Genomic DNA, 13,724 nt, shown 5'->3' with positions numbered 1-13,724 from the left:
AAAATATATATATAAATTACATTTTTCTGTAATTATAAAAAAAGTATGAACTTACTTTTTTTTGCGAAAATTTATTAAAGAAAAAAATAAGGCCTACAATAATGTAAGCGTATTTTGCTATAAATGCTAGCTGTATGTATGCTAAATATGGTTGTCTAGAAAATAATATTAAGTGAAAAGTTTAAGAGGGAAAGTTGTAAATGAGTGATGTAATGAAACATGCACTTCATATCTAACTTGGAGTTAGAACGATGTTGATTTTAATTGTTACTCTATCAAAGTTAGCAATAATCCTTTATATAATCATATGCATGAGACCTGGTTGGGTCTTATCTCAGACAATAGTTTAAAAATACGTTCATGTTAAGCTTCTGTATTTGTGGTTATGAATCATCTGTGAGATTATGTTCTGCAGGCAGAACTGTTTTTGTTTATATGTGGATGTATTTGTACTTAGCAGTGTCATAATCTGTAGATTACATTAAATATGATTAAGGGAAAACTACGTATTAACCAAGAGTAAAGAAATTAAAGAGTAACAGTTCTTTTTTCTTTTTTAATAGAAAAGCAAAAAATGCTCAATGCCTAAACCAATCATTACTGTTCTGTTTTAATCAGGACACTTTTAAAAATAAACCTGTATAAGTTGTAAAAATTGTTTAAATGGCAATGGAAAATTACAAAATGGTATTGAACATGTTTGAGGACTTCTCTATGTAATGTAAGTGAGCTTGCACTGAAAAGACTTGACAAGAAAATAAAACAATCTCTGCTCTCTTAAAATAAAAAATAAAATCAATTGTACCAATGATGCACCAAAATTGGACCCAAAAGCGAATTAAAACTATTATAAATAAATTATTAAATTAAAGATTAAATTTATATTTTTCTTTCCTTCACTATCAAAATAGACACAGGTCAACAGTACAAGGAATTTTAGAAGAAAACTGCCTCCTTTAAAGGTAAGTGAATTATAAAAATGAATAATTTTGATCTGTTTTTTGTAAAATTTGTCCTATTAACTAGCAATGGAGTTTGAATTGTAAATTTCCAATAATCTTCAAGGAGACAAAGGATAAATATGATACATAAGTATATTCATTATATCGAGATCATTGTATTTCTACGGTAAAAAATGAAAAATGTGTTAAACCGAAAGTTTTAATTTTTTGAGTTTATTATACATATGTATTGTATGTAAATAAAGGTATAAAGCTAAATGCTTTGTATAGGGAGGGTTTTTCGCTTGAATAAAAATACCATCTTTATATAAATTTCGATTTAATATATTTTTTAAGCCTTACAGGCTTCCTCCTCAGAAATATTTCAAAAGGCATTTTTTTTTTTTAGGAAAATGTAAATTGATACGTTGAGAACGAATTTGAACATAAATAGTCTGATTTATAATAATAAACAGTTTTCCTTTGTTTACAACAAATCACTAAAAAAATTTTTTTTTTTTAATAAGCAGATTGGGGGCGTCGGTGGCAACAATGGTTTAGGCATTGACACGGCGCTCATCACTGTAAGGTAAAGGTCCCGGGTTCAAATCCAACAGCCCTGCAATATTTACAAATGGGCTTTTTTTCAAAAACACCAACACCCCGAGGGTTGATATAACCTCTGCAGTTGCAACCCTCGTAAAAAAAAGAAAAAAAAAGAGTTGTTGAAAACAGCTTACAAATTTTAATATATGCATTCGTATTAATATATTCATCTTGGGTTTCCTGTTCAAAAATATTCTATTAATCATGTCTGAACTGTTGATATTGTGAGGCTGAGGAGGCTGAGATGAATGAAGCTTCAAAAATGTATTAAATTGGAATTTATTGAATTTTTTTTTTTTTTTAACAAAAATTGATTAGTTTTATTTTTTATATAAGCCCAACTCTCACATGGATGTGCATATATACGTGTATAGAGCTGAGTGTATCACTTCTCGCAGTCTACCAGCAATTCCAGCTTTTTAAATTTACAATAAATTACCGACAGGCCTCGAGAATCAGCCACACTCTGTTTTGACAGTACAGGGTCAAACCTAGGTTGACCTCCATGGACTATCAACAGCTAGCTCATAAATATGTTTCTCGGAAAAAAAAATTACTAACACCAAATACAATTTATAAGAAATTAGTTTTGCCTCATTGATAAAGAAACTGTGAAACTACTTACACTATGTTCTTTAAATGATTCAATTCTGTATGCGGAACCGACATTCGTGTCAATCATATAACACACACTCACAAGAAAAGTGACACAACTCAACAAAAGAAAATTCTCCAGCAGTGACAAATAAAAGTATACTTTTTTTATGTATTAAGTACATTTTGTCTTTCGTTTCTACAAAACTTAAGCAAAAACCCCTAAAAAACTACATATTTTTGAGTTGACACTTTTTTTATAGTAACAACAACATACAAACCTATCAAATGAGTGTAAATATCCATGTCGTAAGTTATGTAGGTTGTTTTCAATATAATTCAAATATAATTGTTTGTTTGTATTAATTTTTTTACTTAAATTATTTTTTATCTACAATTGTGCATGTATTATATACAGTCAACAGATTGGATTTCAATTTATGGTTATGGCAATTCGGGTGTTATAGAGAAAGCTACCCATTGGTAGCCAATCTGGATTAATAAACTGATATTAATCATTTAAAAGGTCTCATATCCATATTCTTTTCAGACGTTTACAGGGTACTTGTGGGAAATAAAATAATCGTATTTGTGTTTGTGTGTTAGTGTGATTTTGTAATTTATTATGAAAACGTCTGTAATATATTTTGATGGATGAAAAAACTGTTAGCCTGGGAAAATCTCTGTGATCTGTTAATTGTTAGATAATTAGTGATCTGTTTATTATTACTTTACTATTATTCCAATTTTTATGTTGAGAGTTGAGAACAAAATTAGAGTCGGGAACAGGACTTGAACCCACAACCTTCAGCTAAAAGTAAGTGAGATAAGTAAGTTGAGTGCAAAAACTTGAAGGTTGGAGTCTCGCTTGTGATACTAATTTTTCTTTTCAACTGTCTTTGCAAAACAATTGGGAATAATCAGCATTAATTACACTGTTTGTATTTTATTTCTTTTATTATAGATAGATAATAAACTTCGTTCAATACATCTCAATTTTATTTTCATCAAACCCAAAACTGTACATTAATAATATATTTTTCTTTTTTATATATTTGTAACCTATACCGATTTGTATATATTACAAATGTGATCACTGTATGTTGTTCTTATCTCGCAATCACAGCACTAGCACAAATGCCAGTGTTACAAATGGAGAATACATGGCATGGAGGTTCGAGGCCTTCTTCGATGAAGGCGACGTGGTAGGTTCTTGGGATAGGAATGTGTAGAGTGGTCTCGATCTGTAGGGTTAGGATGGATCTAAAGGTTGATGTGAAACTTTTGGAATCAGGAACGGATCAGTTTGCTGACAAAAGGAATGTTGAGGTCGTGAATAGTGAGGTTTGTGATGTAGTACGGAGCTTTGACGATTTGTTTGAGGACTTTTGAATGGAAGGATTGTATGCGTTGGATATTGGATGGATTGGCAGAATGCCACAGTTCTACTCTGTATCTCCAAAGTAGTCACAGTAATGTCTTGTATAATGTTAGTTGAATCTTGATAGTCAAGACAGATTTTGGTCCTAGGGTTTTTTTGTAGTTGTTCTGTTGTCTTTTAAATCTTGTGTGGGGATTCCACATCAGTCTGTTCTCTAGATATAGTCCTAGGTATCTGATTTGAGTGGAAGTTGGTATCCCTTTGTTGTTGCACAGTGGAGGACAAACTGTTTGTTCAATGTGAACATTTTCAATAATAAAAATTAAATTAATTAAGTAGATTAATTTCTATGCCAAATATTTTTATGTACATATTTAAAATAGGAGATAAATCAAAATATATTATATTAATTATGCATTTTTCCCAAGTTTAATTTTACATTTTTTTAATTTCAAATCAATCTAGTTGCCACCCTTTGTTGAAACGTTTAACACTGTTGTATTTAAATTTAAATTGTGTTTTGTTTCATTTAAACGAGATTCATTGGAATGTCGCATTAGCGGTCGATCGGTGGGTTCAGTCTTACAATCCATGTTGGGAGACGTGTTTGTAGCTCCTTCTACCTGATGATTAAGCTCGAAATCTGGATAGTTGTAAACAACAAATTTTTGTGCACAACCATCTTTAACAAAAAGTGAATCTACATACTCAACCCACCCTCGTCGTTTCTACTGTGAAACCATTGGTAAGTTTTTGGTAAATTGTTTATTGTGTGTGCTGCCAATGTCAGTGTCACTTGTAAATAAGTTAATTAACAATAAATACAGTTTGTATAAAAATAAATATTTCTTTAGTGTGACAGGCATAATTTAAGTATTGGCCCTCAGCTCTAGTACCACAGGCAGCCAAGAGAAAGCAGGATACGGCCTCTTGTATGTTCTGGAATGTCTAGCTCCTGTTCTTTCCTTAAATCCTGTTCCTCAGGATCTCTAAAAAGCGAGTTGTTGGCATCATTCGAATACCACGCATTTCTTGAACATTTTTTCAACTTTTTTACTCGTTTTCATAGTCTATGGACGCCGATATTGAACCGAAAATGAAAAAAAAAGGTTGACGAATATTGTTTTAAATATAAAAATAACAATTTTCATTATAAAAAACGGACAGGAAGTAAATGGCTTTTATAAAACAAAATATTGAACCAACTATGAATTTTTTACAAATTTTAAGTTTATATTAATTTAATCTGTAACTTTTCATTGTTCTACTTCCTTCTTTAATTAATTTATTTATGAAATAAATTATTGATAGAAAATTTACTATGAAGTTCAAGCTAATAAGTTGAAGCTCAATATGCTAGTTAAACGCTCGTTTAAACATCAATTTTTATTTTTATTGCAGTATAATAAGATTTTATAGAAACAAACCGTATAGAATCAATCATTTTTGATTGTGTGTGGTGATTAGTGACCATTAATCGATAATTATTCGGAAATCGTGTGATGCGGTCTGGTGTGATGTAGGTTTCAGAAAAACATTTTCTTTATCGTGCCAACGTTTCGATCTTTATTGAGACCATCTTCAGAGCATGGGATTTACAAACATTGTTTACATTTAACAAATACATTTAGGATGTGAAAAAGTGAATTTATACAATGCAAAATATATATTTTTTATATTCAATCAACGTATTTAAAAGAAATATATATTTTGCATTGTATAAATTCACAATTTCACATTCAATAAAGATCGAAACGTTGGCACGATAAAGAAAATGTTTTTCTGAAATGTCCATGTTGTGTGATCTTATTTCTTTATTCTTATTATTCTTCGTGCCTTATTAGCTTTAAGAGGAAAAATTAATCAAGTTCACCTACAGCAAACTGTAAGCATAAATTTAAACAAACTAAACATGGAAGTCAAAGTTATTAACGAAAATAGAAACTAGAATGTAGTGTTTTGTCAACTAAAGAAATCATTTTCATTGGATAGCTAATGATTTATCTATAGGATAAACAATGTAGCAAATTCTAATTGGTTTTAGGTAAAAAAAATGTACTACTATTTATTTATTGTTTGTTTTTTTAATAAAAAAATCACGCATGGAAGTTTAACGAATTCGATTGTTTCAGTTGTGTTAAATCCTTCCAACTCTTTTGCAGCACCAATCCTTGGGTTCTGATTAAAAATTCTCCAACAGCTTTTCTTTTAGAAAGTAAGCAGAATGGAAAACGGTCTGAAGGAGAAAAGTCAGTACTGTAGGATGTGTGCACTAAAAGCTCGATTTCATTCGTTTTTGGAAGTTTTTTCTTTGTATGTCGAGATTTGTCTTTTCTTGAGGGCAGTTCATTTTATTCACCGAAGTTGGATGTCTTACATCACTAAAATCCCGTACTTACATTGCAGTTGTTTTGAATAGAGATCAGAATTGAAAGATGAAACCATGAGGAGTATGTAGCAAATAATGTAACATAATTACATCGTTTTTTCGGATCCGCTCGAGACGGTAAATTTCAGACAGACGAGAGCGGATAAATTTAAACTGCTCAAAAATGAATAGGTATATTGCCAATTTTGTAGTGTTTTCTTTCACTAGCATTTTTATTTTTATTCTAAATGGCATTAAAATTTATTAGAAATTATTGTTTTTTTTTACTGAAGGAAAGTTTAAGAGATTTTGAAAAATAACAAAATAAATTATTTTAATTCCATAATTTTATTTATTGGACACAATTTTTTTTTTTTAAACAATAATGTGTTAGCTAAAACCCCTGTGCACCTATAGTAAGGTCGTCACTAATTTCATAAGAATTTCACTCTATAGAAGTTGCAATGCTGACTTAATCAACTGGCTGCGGATGGTGATCGAAAAGCCTTTTCTGCAACGCATTCCACGTGTGCTCAGTGAGATTAAGGTCTGGAGACCATGGGAGAAGGGGAAGATGGGAAATTACCAGGTTTTCATTTCAGATTACATAAATGAACAATTCTGCGTCTATCAGGTTTGGCATTGTCATCCAGAAATCGAAAATTCTTGCCAATAAGATCCCTGGTAAGAGAGATTATTCTTCGATAATTCCTTGGACATAACGGACTGCGGTGAGGTTGTCTTCAACAATATGGAGTGCAGTCCTTCCTCCGGCGTAAATCCCAGCCCAGACACCCCTCCAAACTGCACTGAAGAGAGCACGAACTGGGGCATCGGTAGACTTGCCTTCATTCCCTATACAGACAGAAACGCGACTCATCAGTAAACATAACATTCCAATTGGTGCTCTCTTCTAGGCGCTCGCTACATTGCCGCACCATATTATCCTGAGTTCTGGTGGCGCCCTATTGCTGCAGGTTGTCTCAAAGAGACATGGGATGTGCACTCATCTCTAAAAAGTACAGCAGACCAATCCTCCAAAGACCTGGCTGTGTTCTCGTGCAAATGCGAGCCGTGCAACTCTGCATTTTCTGGTCAATTATGGTGCTTATACGAAAAGCCATCAGTCCATACTGATTTAACTTTCTTCGAGCAGTGCCTTCAAAAATTTGAATACCTCGAATTTCCTGGAGCTGATGAATCATGTGAACATCAGTAAGGTGCTGGTTTCGCGATGGTCATCCTGTGGTTCTGTTACCCTAGGGCGTCCAGAACCAGGCCTTCTATGGTAGGACCCAGTTTCTCGAAAACGTCTAACAGCATCTCCCTTTGTTTCGTAGGGAACTTCGATGGCTATAGTCGCATACCTGATGGAACGTTCATCATCAATAAGTGCCGCACCACGCGCAACATCCTCAGCACAAAGTGGCATTTTTAAGTTTAAAAATTGAAATTAAGAAAACAAAGATGAAAACTAAACAGTTTGGAAACATATGATGTCTAGTAACCGTTAATTAATGATTAGAGATCGTGAGATGCGGTTTGGTGTGATGTGGGTTTAGAAAAACATTTTCTTTATCGTGCCAACGTTTCGATTTTTATTGAGATCATCTTCAGGGCCTGGGATTTATAAACATTGCATAAATCATACAAATACATGTAAGAATTTACAAAATGTACAAAATATAGAAATTTTAGTTTAATCAAAGTGTACACAGAAACAGTGAGTGAGTACAAATAATTTGATTAAACCTAAAATTGTGTACATCACCGTATAAATTTATTTTCACATCTTACACGTATTTATATATTTTAAACAATGTTTATAAATTCCAGGCCCTGAAGATGATCTAAATAAAAATCGAAATTTTGGCATGATAAAGAAAATGTTTTTGTAAACCCACATCGCACCAGACCGCATCTCACGATCTGTAAAGAATTACTAAACAGTTTATTGATTCAGAATTCAAATGAGACTGAATAAACATTTTAAATTCCGTAAAAAGTAAACATTGAAAAATCCTTTATCCTAGTTTGGGATTAAGAATTAAGTGTGTTTACCTCTAATTGATATTCCTAATTTAAAACATAGCACAAAGAAATATTTATTGGCAAAAACAATGAGACAAATTAAGGGTAGAATTTTTTTATATAGAGAAAATGAAAAAAAAAAGAATTGGGTGGAATTTTTAGCCTGACAATATATATTAAAATTTAAGTGTGGTGGGTTACGTTTGTCCATCGGTGTACTAAGCATGTAATAATTTATTGGAACATGGAAATAAAGTAATTTTTAAAAGCCCTATTGATAAGTGAAGATTAATAAAATAAATCCATAAGATAAGTTGGGGAAAAGATAAAAGATTTAGAATTGGGATTCGTCTGACATGAGACGGGAATCGACTAATGACGTCATAGTTGTTGCACGCACCATCCGAGGCCGCCCCACTGCCGCTCAGTTTACTCGTTGCGGCGAGGTTCTGCAGTGTTTCCACAACTGAGCCCCCACCCATGTCCGGAGCAGACAAGCCAAAATTCCTTCCCCAACTCAACTAATCTCAGTCGACAGTTTATCTGTGATGTGCTCGCGGCCCGTTTTCAACAGAAACCCGACTCCATTCGGCTAGATCGGCGTCCCTCCTTCGAAAGCGATGGAGGACGAAGTGGCCTCGTTCAAAAAGGAGCTGAACGCCCTGAAAGAGATCGCCCTCGACCAAAAGCTCCACTTCGAACGATGCTGCCACGAATCCGACAAGCGGATGGTCGAAGCGTTCCTCGTCATCCTGGAGAATCTCGAGCCGATGGAAATGCTCTTCGAATACCTGGCGAGCAAGGCGGCCCTCTACGACTGGGACGAGGACGTGCCCGGCAACGGGTACAGGACGATGCTCAAACTGGCCATCCTCGTCGTGAAAGGGGCCAAAAACCTCTCCCATGAAATACAGGCAGTGAGGACGTCCATGTTCTTCAGAAGAGAATCGTACTTGAGGTCAGTTTTCCTTCAACTTCCTTTTATATTGACAGTTTGATCGTTTCGTCTGTCCAGTATTTCGCCATCGTCAGTAATACAAACACTACATAATCCAAATAAATCTTGCAACACAACTTTCCATAATTAAACATAAGACACTTGCTATTGCTAAAGTCATACACATACAAAAAACTAAAATACACATTAACATTCTCATTCTCATTCTCATTCTCTTACTTGTTAATTGGCTTTTATTTTAGTCTTCTCTTTCTTTTTTCATTATAGATCATTTTTATTGTGGTAATTATTAGATATGTTCTGGAAGTTTACTTCTAACAAATGAGTATAAAAAACATCTTTGTAGCACATTATTACGTACTACGAAGAAATATGTATATGTACGAATATCACACTTATTTTCACCTTCACTTGCTAGAAATGTGTTTTGTGTTTGACTTTCCTTTGGCAGTATCAACCACAGACGTTAACATTCTTATTCACATTCACTTTCTTCTTATAAACTATACCTTGAAACAGCCCATGTGGAAAAGAGGTGCAGTTTAATGACTCAACAACTGTATACTTTGTGTGATTTTCAAAACGGCTTTTGTTATGTATGGTCGTCTATTTCTTTTTCCATTACAGATAATTTTTATTCAGAAATCGTGAGATGCGGTCTGGTGTGATGTAGGTTTTAGAAAAATATTTTCTTTATCGTGACAACGTTTCGATCTTTATTGAGATCATCTTCAGGGCCTGGGATTTGCAAACATTGTTTACATTTAACAAATACATTTAGGATGTGGAAAAGTGAATTTATACAATGCGAAATATATTTTTTATATTCAATCAAAGTATTTCTACTCACTTAAAGTGTTTGTCTTCTGTGTAATTGTGCCATTCTTGCGTGTCGTGTTTAGATGGTTTTTCTGAAACCTACATCACACCAGACCGCATCTCACGATTTCTGAATAATTATCGATTAACGGTCACTAATCACCACACATAGATAATTTTTGTTGTGCCAGCTATTAGATATGTTCAGAAAGTGTACTTCTTCAAACTAGACCTAACAAATTAGAATAAAAATGCCTATTTACCATACGTCCGTACTACCAAGAAATATGCATATGTGCGTATGTCACACTTATTCTCGTGTTCAATAGCTAGAAATGTGTTTTGTGTTTGAATTGCATTTTATAGTATTAAGCACATATTAACATTCTCATTCACATTCACTTGTTAATGGCTTTTATTATGGTCTTCTCTTTGTTTTTTCATTATAGGTAATTTTTATTGTGACAGTTATTAGATATGTCTAGACACTGAACTTCCCATAACAAATGAATATAAAAAAAGATCTTTTTTGTACATTATTACGTTCGTACTACGAAAAAATATGCATATGAGCGTATGTCACACTTATTCTCATGTTCAATAGCTAGAAATGTGTTTTGTGTTTGAATTGCGTTTGATAGAATTAAACACACATTAACATTCTCATTCACATTCACTTGTTAATGGCTTTTATTATGGTCTTCACTTTCTTTTTTCATTATAGATCATTTTTATTGTGGCAATTATTAGATATGCCCAGGACGTGTACTTCTAACAAATGAGTATACAAAATATCTTTTGAACACATTATTACGTTTGTACTTCGAAGAAATATGCATATATGCACACTTGTTCTCATGTTCAATAGCTAGAAATGTGTTTTGTGTTTGAATTGCGTTTGATAGTATTAAACACACATTAACATTCTCATTCACATTCACTTACTTGTTAGAAACTATACCTTGGAACATCCCATGTGGAAAGGAGGTGCAGTTTAATGACTCATCATCTGTATACTTTCTATGATTTAATTGCTAAAATTGTGCTTTACGTAGTGCATTTCTATGCTAGTGTTAATTTTAAAACAATTTAATTGTTCGTATTTGCTTTTTAATTACTTCACACAAATTAGTACCTAGAACTGGGTAAAAAGTGCACGTAATACGAACAGATAAAACATTCTTTATTGTCTTTATTTTAAATTTAAAGAATGAGTTGTTTTATTGAATTTGTCGGTGGAATGAACTAAAATACATACTTTTCCGGCCTCTATTCTACAGAATTTTATTTCTGTTTTGTTTATTGTAATAGTAGTCTAACCATATTTTGGCTAACAAAATCGTATGTAGCATGTGGTTTTTGTGCATGTAATTTGAATGAAATTTTTTACATACCGTTATATAAAAAGACAATAGCTAAGAGTATTACATACCGTGTGAGTTTTTAAAAAGGTATGGCCTTTTATTTTTAGGCTGCTTATTTTATTGTAAAACTAAGTATAAATCTAAAGGTAATTTAGGAAGAATCTGCTAGTGCTATTAGAATTTAAATAATTTATTGGCGATGTGATGATCTATTTAAAAAAAACAATAAAAAAACATATATATTAATGATGTTTTGTTGTGAGCTTCGAATGCCGTTTTTAAATAGAGCAATAATAAATAATATTAATCATATTCACATTCAAATGTCGACTTTCTGACAGTTGGTCAACCAATTATTTTTGTATTATAATGCCGTAAGCTAAAAAGTAAGTTAAGTTAGTTGAACCCCTCAAAGTCACAACATATCACCTTTACACTCCGTCGTGAGACTTGTCCTAGCATATACTTATACAATGAACCTGTTCCTCAATCCGACAAAGTTAAGTATTTAGGACTTGCATTTGATAGAAGACTAACTTGGAATCCACACACACGATTAAAAAAACAAACACTGAACAAACGATTTAAAATTCTTTATTACCTACTCAACCGACAATCAAAATTACCATTAAAATCAAAACTTTCGACATACACATACCTACTCAAACCTATTTGGATGTACGGGTGCCAAGTGTATGGATCGGCGAAGTATTCCAATATTCAAAGATTACAACGTTTTCAATCCAAAATTTTATGACTAATTGTTTCTGCCCCATCCATCAAAACATATTACAGACGTTTTCGTAGTAAATTACAAAATCACACCAACACACAAATACGACTACTCCATTCCCCTCAATTACCACGTAAACATCTGAAAAGAATATGGATAACAGACCTCTTAAATGATTAATATCATTTCATTAATCCAGAGCGGCTGCCAATGGGTAGCTTTCTCTATAACGCCCATATTGCCAAACACATAATCTGAAATCCAATCTGCTGGTTGTATATAATACATGTACAGTTGTAGATACAAATAAATGAAGTAAAAAAAACAAGTTCGTTCCGTACGTTCCAAGGTTATTGTACTAACATATCAATAATGGTCCTTGCTGTTATTGGACTGACCTCAGAAGCATTTAATGCACAATTAATTTCAATTAACTACTATATTTTTATGGGTATCGGTAGATTTCTCTATTAATTTCTTTCTGCATTAACCGTTTTGCATTATTTCACTTAAAAGATCAATAATCTTAAGTAAAGAAATACAAGTACATTTGTCTAATCCACGGGAAATTGTGAACGAGGCAACGTTGATCAAGTATAGTAAATATTATTTAAACATTAACTTGTTGGTTGAAACATACTTTTAATGTAAATTAAATTTACAATACTCTTGAGAAAGGAGTGCCTCTGTATTAGGAAGTGTCTTAAATCCTACATAGTGTACACTTTGATTAATTAATCACAGATTGGTATCAAAAACCGAGAGGCACAGATCGCTACCTCATCTTTACATCCCACCATCCTCTTCATACAATAATAAATACGGCCAAAGGGTTACTTCACAGAATTATTATTCCTAAGCCATGAATCATTTCACCATAAGAACATAAAGATATACAAACAGATCCTCCATAACAATCACTACCCTAAGCACATAATCAAAAGACTAATCAACAACTACAACTCAACACTAACACCTTCCACTAGTACTAATAATACTACATCAAATCTATCAAATACATACAAACCAACATACATTTCCATGCCATTTTTTCACGGCCTATCACATAAATTAAACACATTTCTCTCGTCCAAAAACTTCAAAATAGCTTTCAAAAATGATAAAACAATTCAAACACTTTTTTCTAAAATTAAAGATCCCACACCAATAACAAATAAATCTGACGTAATCTACAAAATCAACTGTTTAAACTGTACAGCAACTTACATCGGTCTTACATCCGATATGTCATATGCATCTGGATAAGAGAGTAAAGCAACATATGATTGCAAAAAACCCAAGCAAAATCCTACAGCACTCGCTACCCACCATTTTGAACACAAACACAATTTCGACCTCAAAAATATTACACATAGAACAAAACAAACATAAACGTAACTTTTTAGAAATGGTTTACTTCAACAGAGATAAACAGCATTAATTACAGAACAGACACATGTAAACTCAGTCGCAGCTACGCTAATATCATTTATCAAATTCAATACCGATAACATACATCATCACATCACACAAAACATATCACATTACATGTAACACATTCATCATATTCCACTCATCAAACATTTTTACATAGTCTAGTTTTTGAACAATTTAGCTTTCCTTTTCCTATTTATCCCTGCCTATATAATCCTGAAAGGATAATCTGGCCGAACCATTACCAACGTTTTTTTCCCATCATCGGCTCTTTTCACCTCAAAGAAGCCGACTCCTCATACAATTCCGACTTCCTCCCCCTCCCCCTCAAAATCCAACGTATATAAACATAAAACAGCAATATCTCACTGGCACTCTCAACACGACACGCAAGAATGGCACAATTACGCAGAAAACAAACACTTTGAATGAATAGAAATACTTTGATTGAATATAAAAAAATATTTTTTGCATTGTATAAATTCACTTTTTTCC

The 13,724-nt window shown here is 32.7% G+C and overlaps 1 protein-coding gene across 4 annotated transcripts in view; it reads left to right on the top strand.

The window, feature by feature from the left end:
* The first annotated feature begins 8,355 nt into the window (after positions 1–8,355).
* The window catches only part of LOC106668997 (hormone-sensitive lipase), a 33,633-nt gene continuing 28,264 nt past the window's right edge, over positions 8,356–13,724 (top strand). For all 4 annotated transcript variants that reach the window (XM_024228165.1, XM_014398234.2, XM_014398233.2 and 1 more), the window contains exon 1: positions 8,356–8,879. In XM_024228165.1, the coding sequence (XP_024083933.1) occupies positions 8,542–8,879 (338 nt within the window). In that variant the 5' untranslated portion in view covers positions 8,356–8,541. The remainder of the gene's footprint in view (positions 8,880–13,724) is intronic.

Source organism: Cimex lectularius, unplaced genomic scaffold (assembly GCF_000648675.2).
Source record: "Cimex lectularius strain Harlan isolate CLEC.00 unplaced genomic scaffold, Clec_2.1 scaffold249, whole genome shotgun sequence".
NCBI classification, from domain to species: domain Eukaryota; kingdom Metazoa; phylum Arthropoda; class Insecta; order Hemiptera; family Cimicidae; genus Cimex; species Cimex lectularius.
Note: the sequence above shows the minus strand (reverse complement) of the source record. Positions and strands in the feature narration are given on the sequence as shown.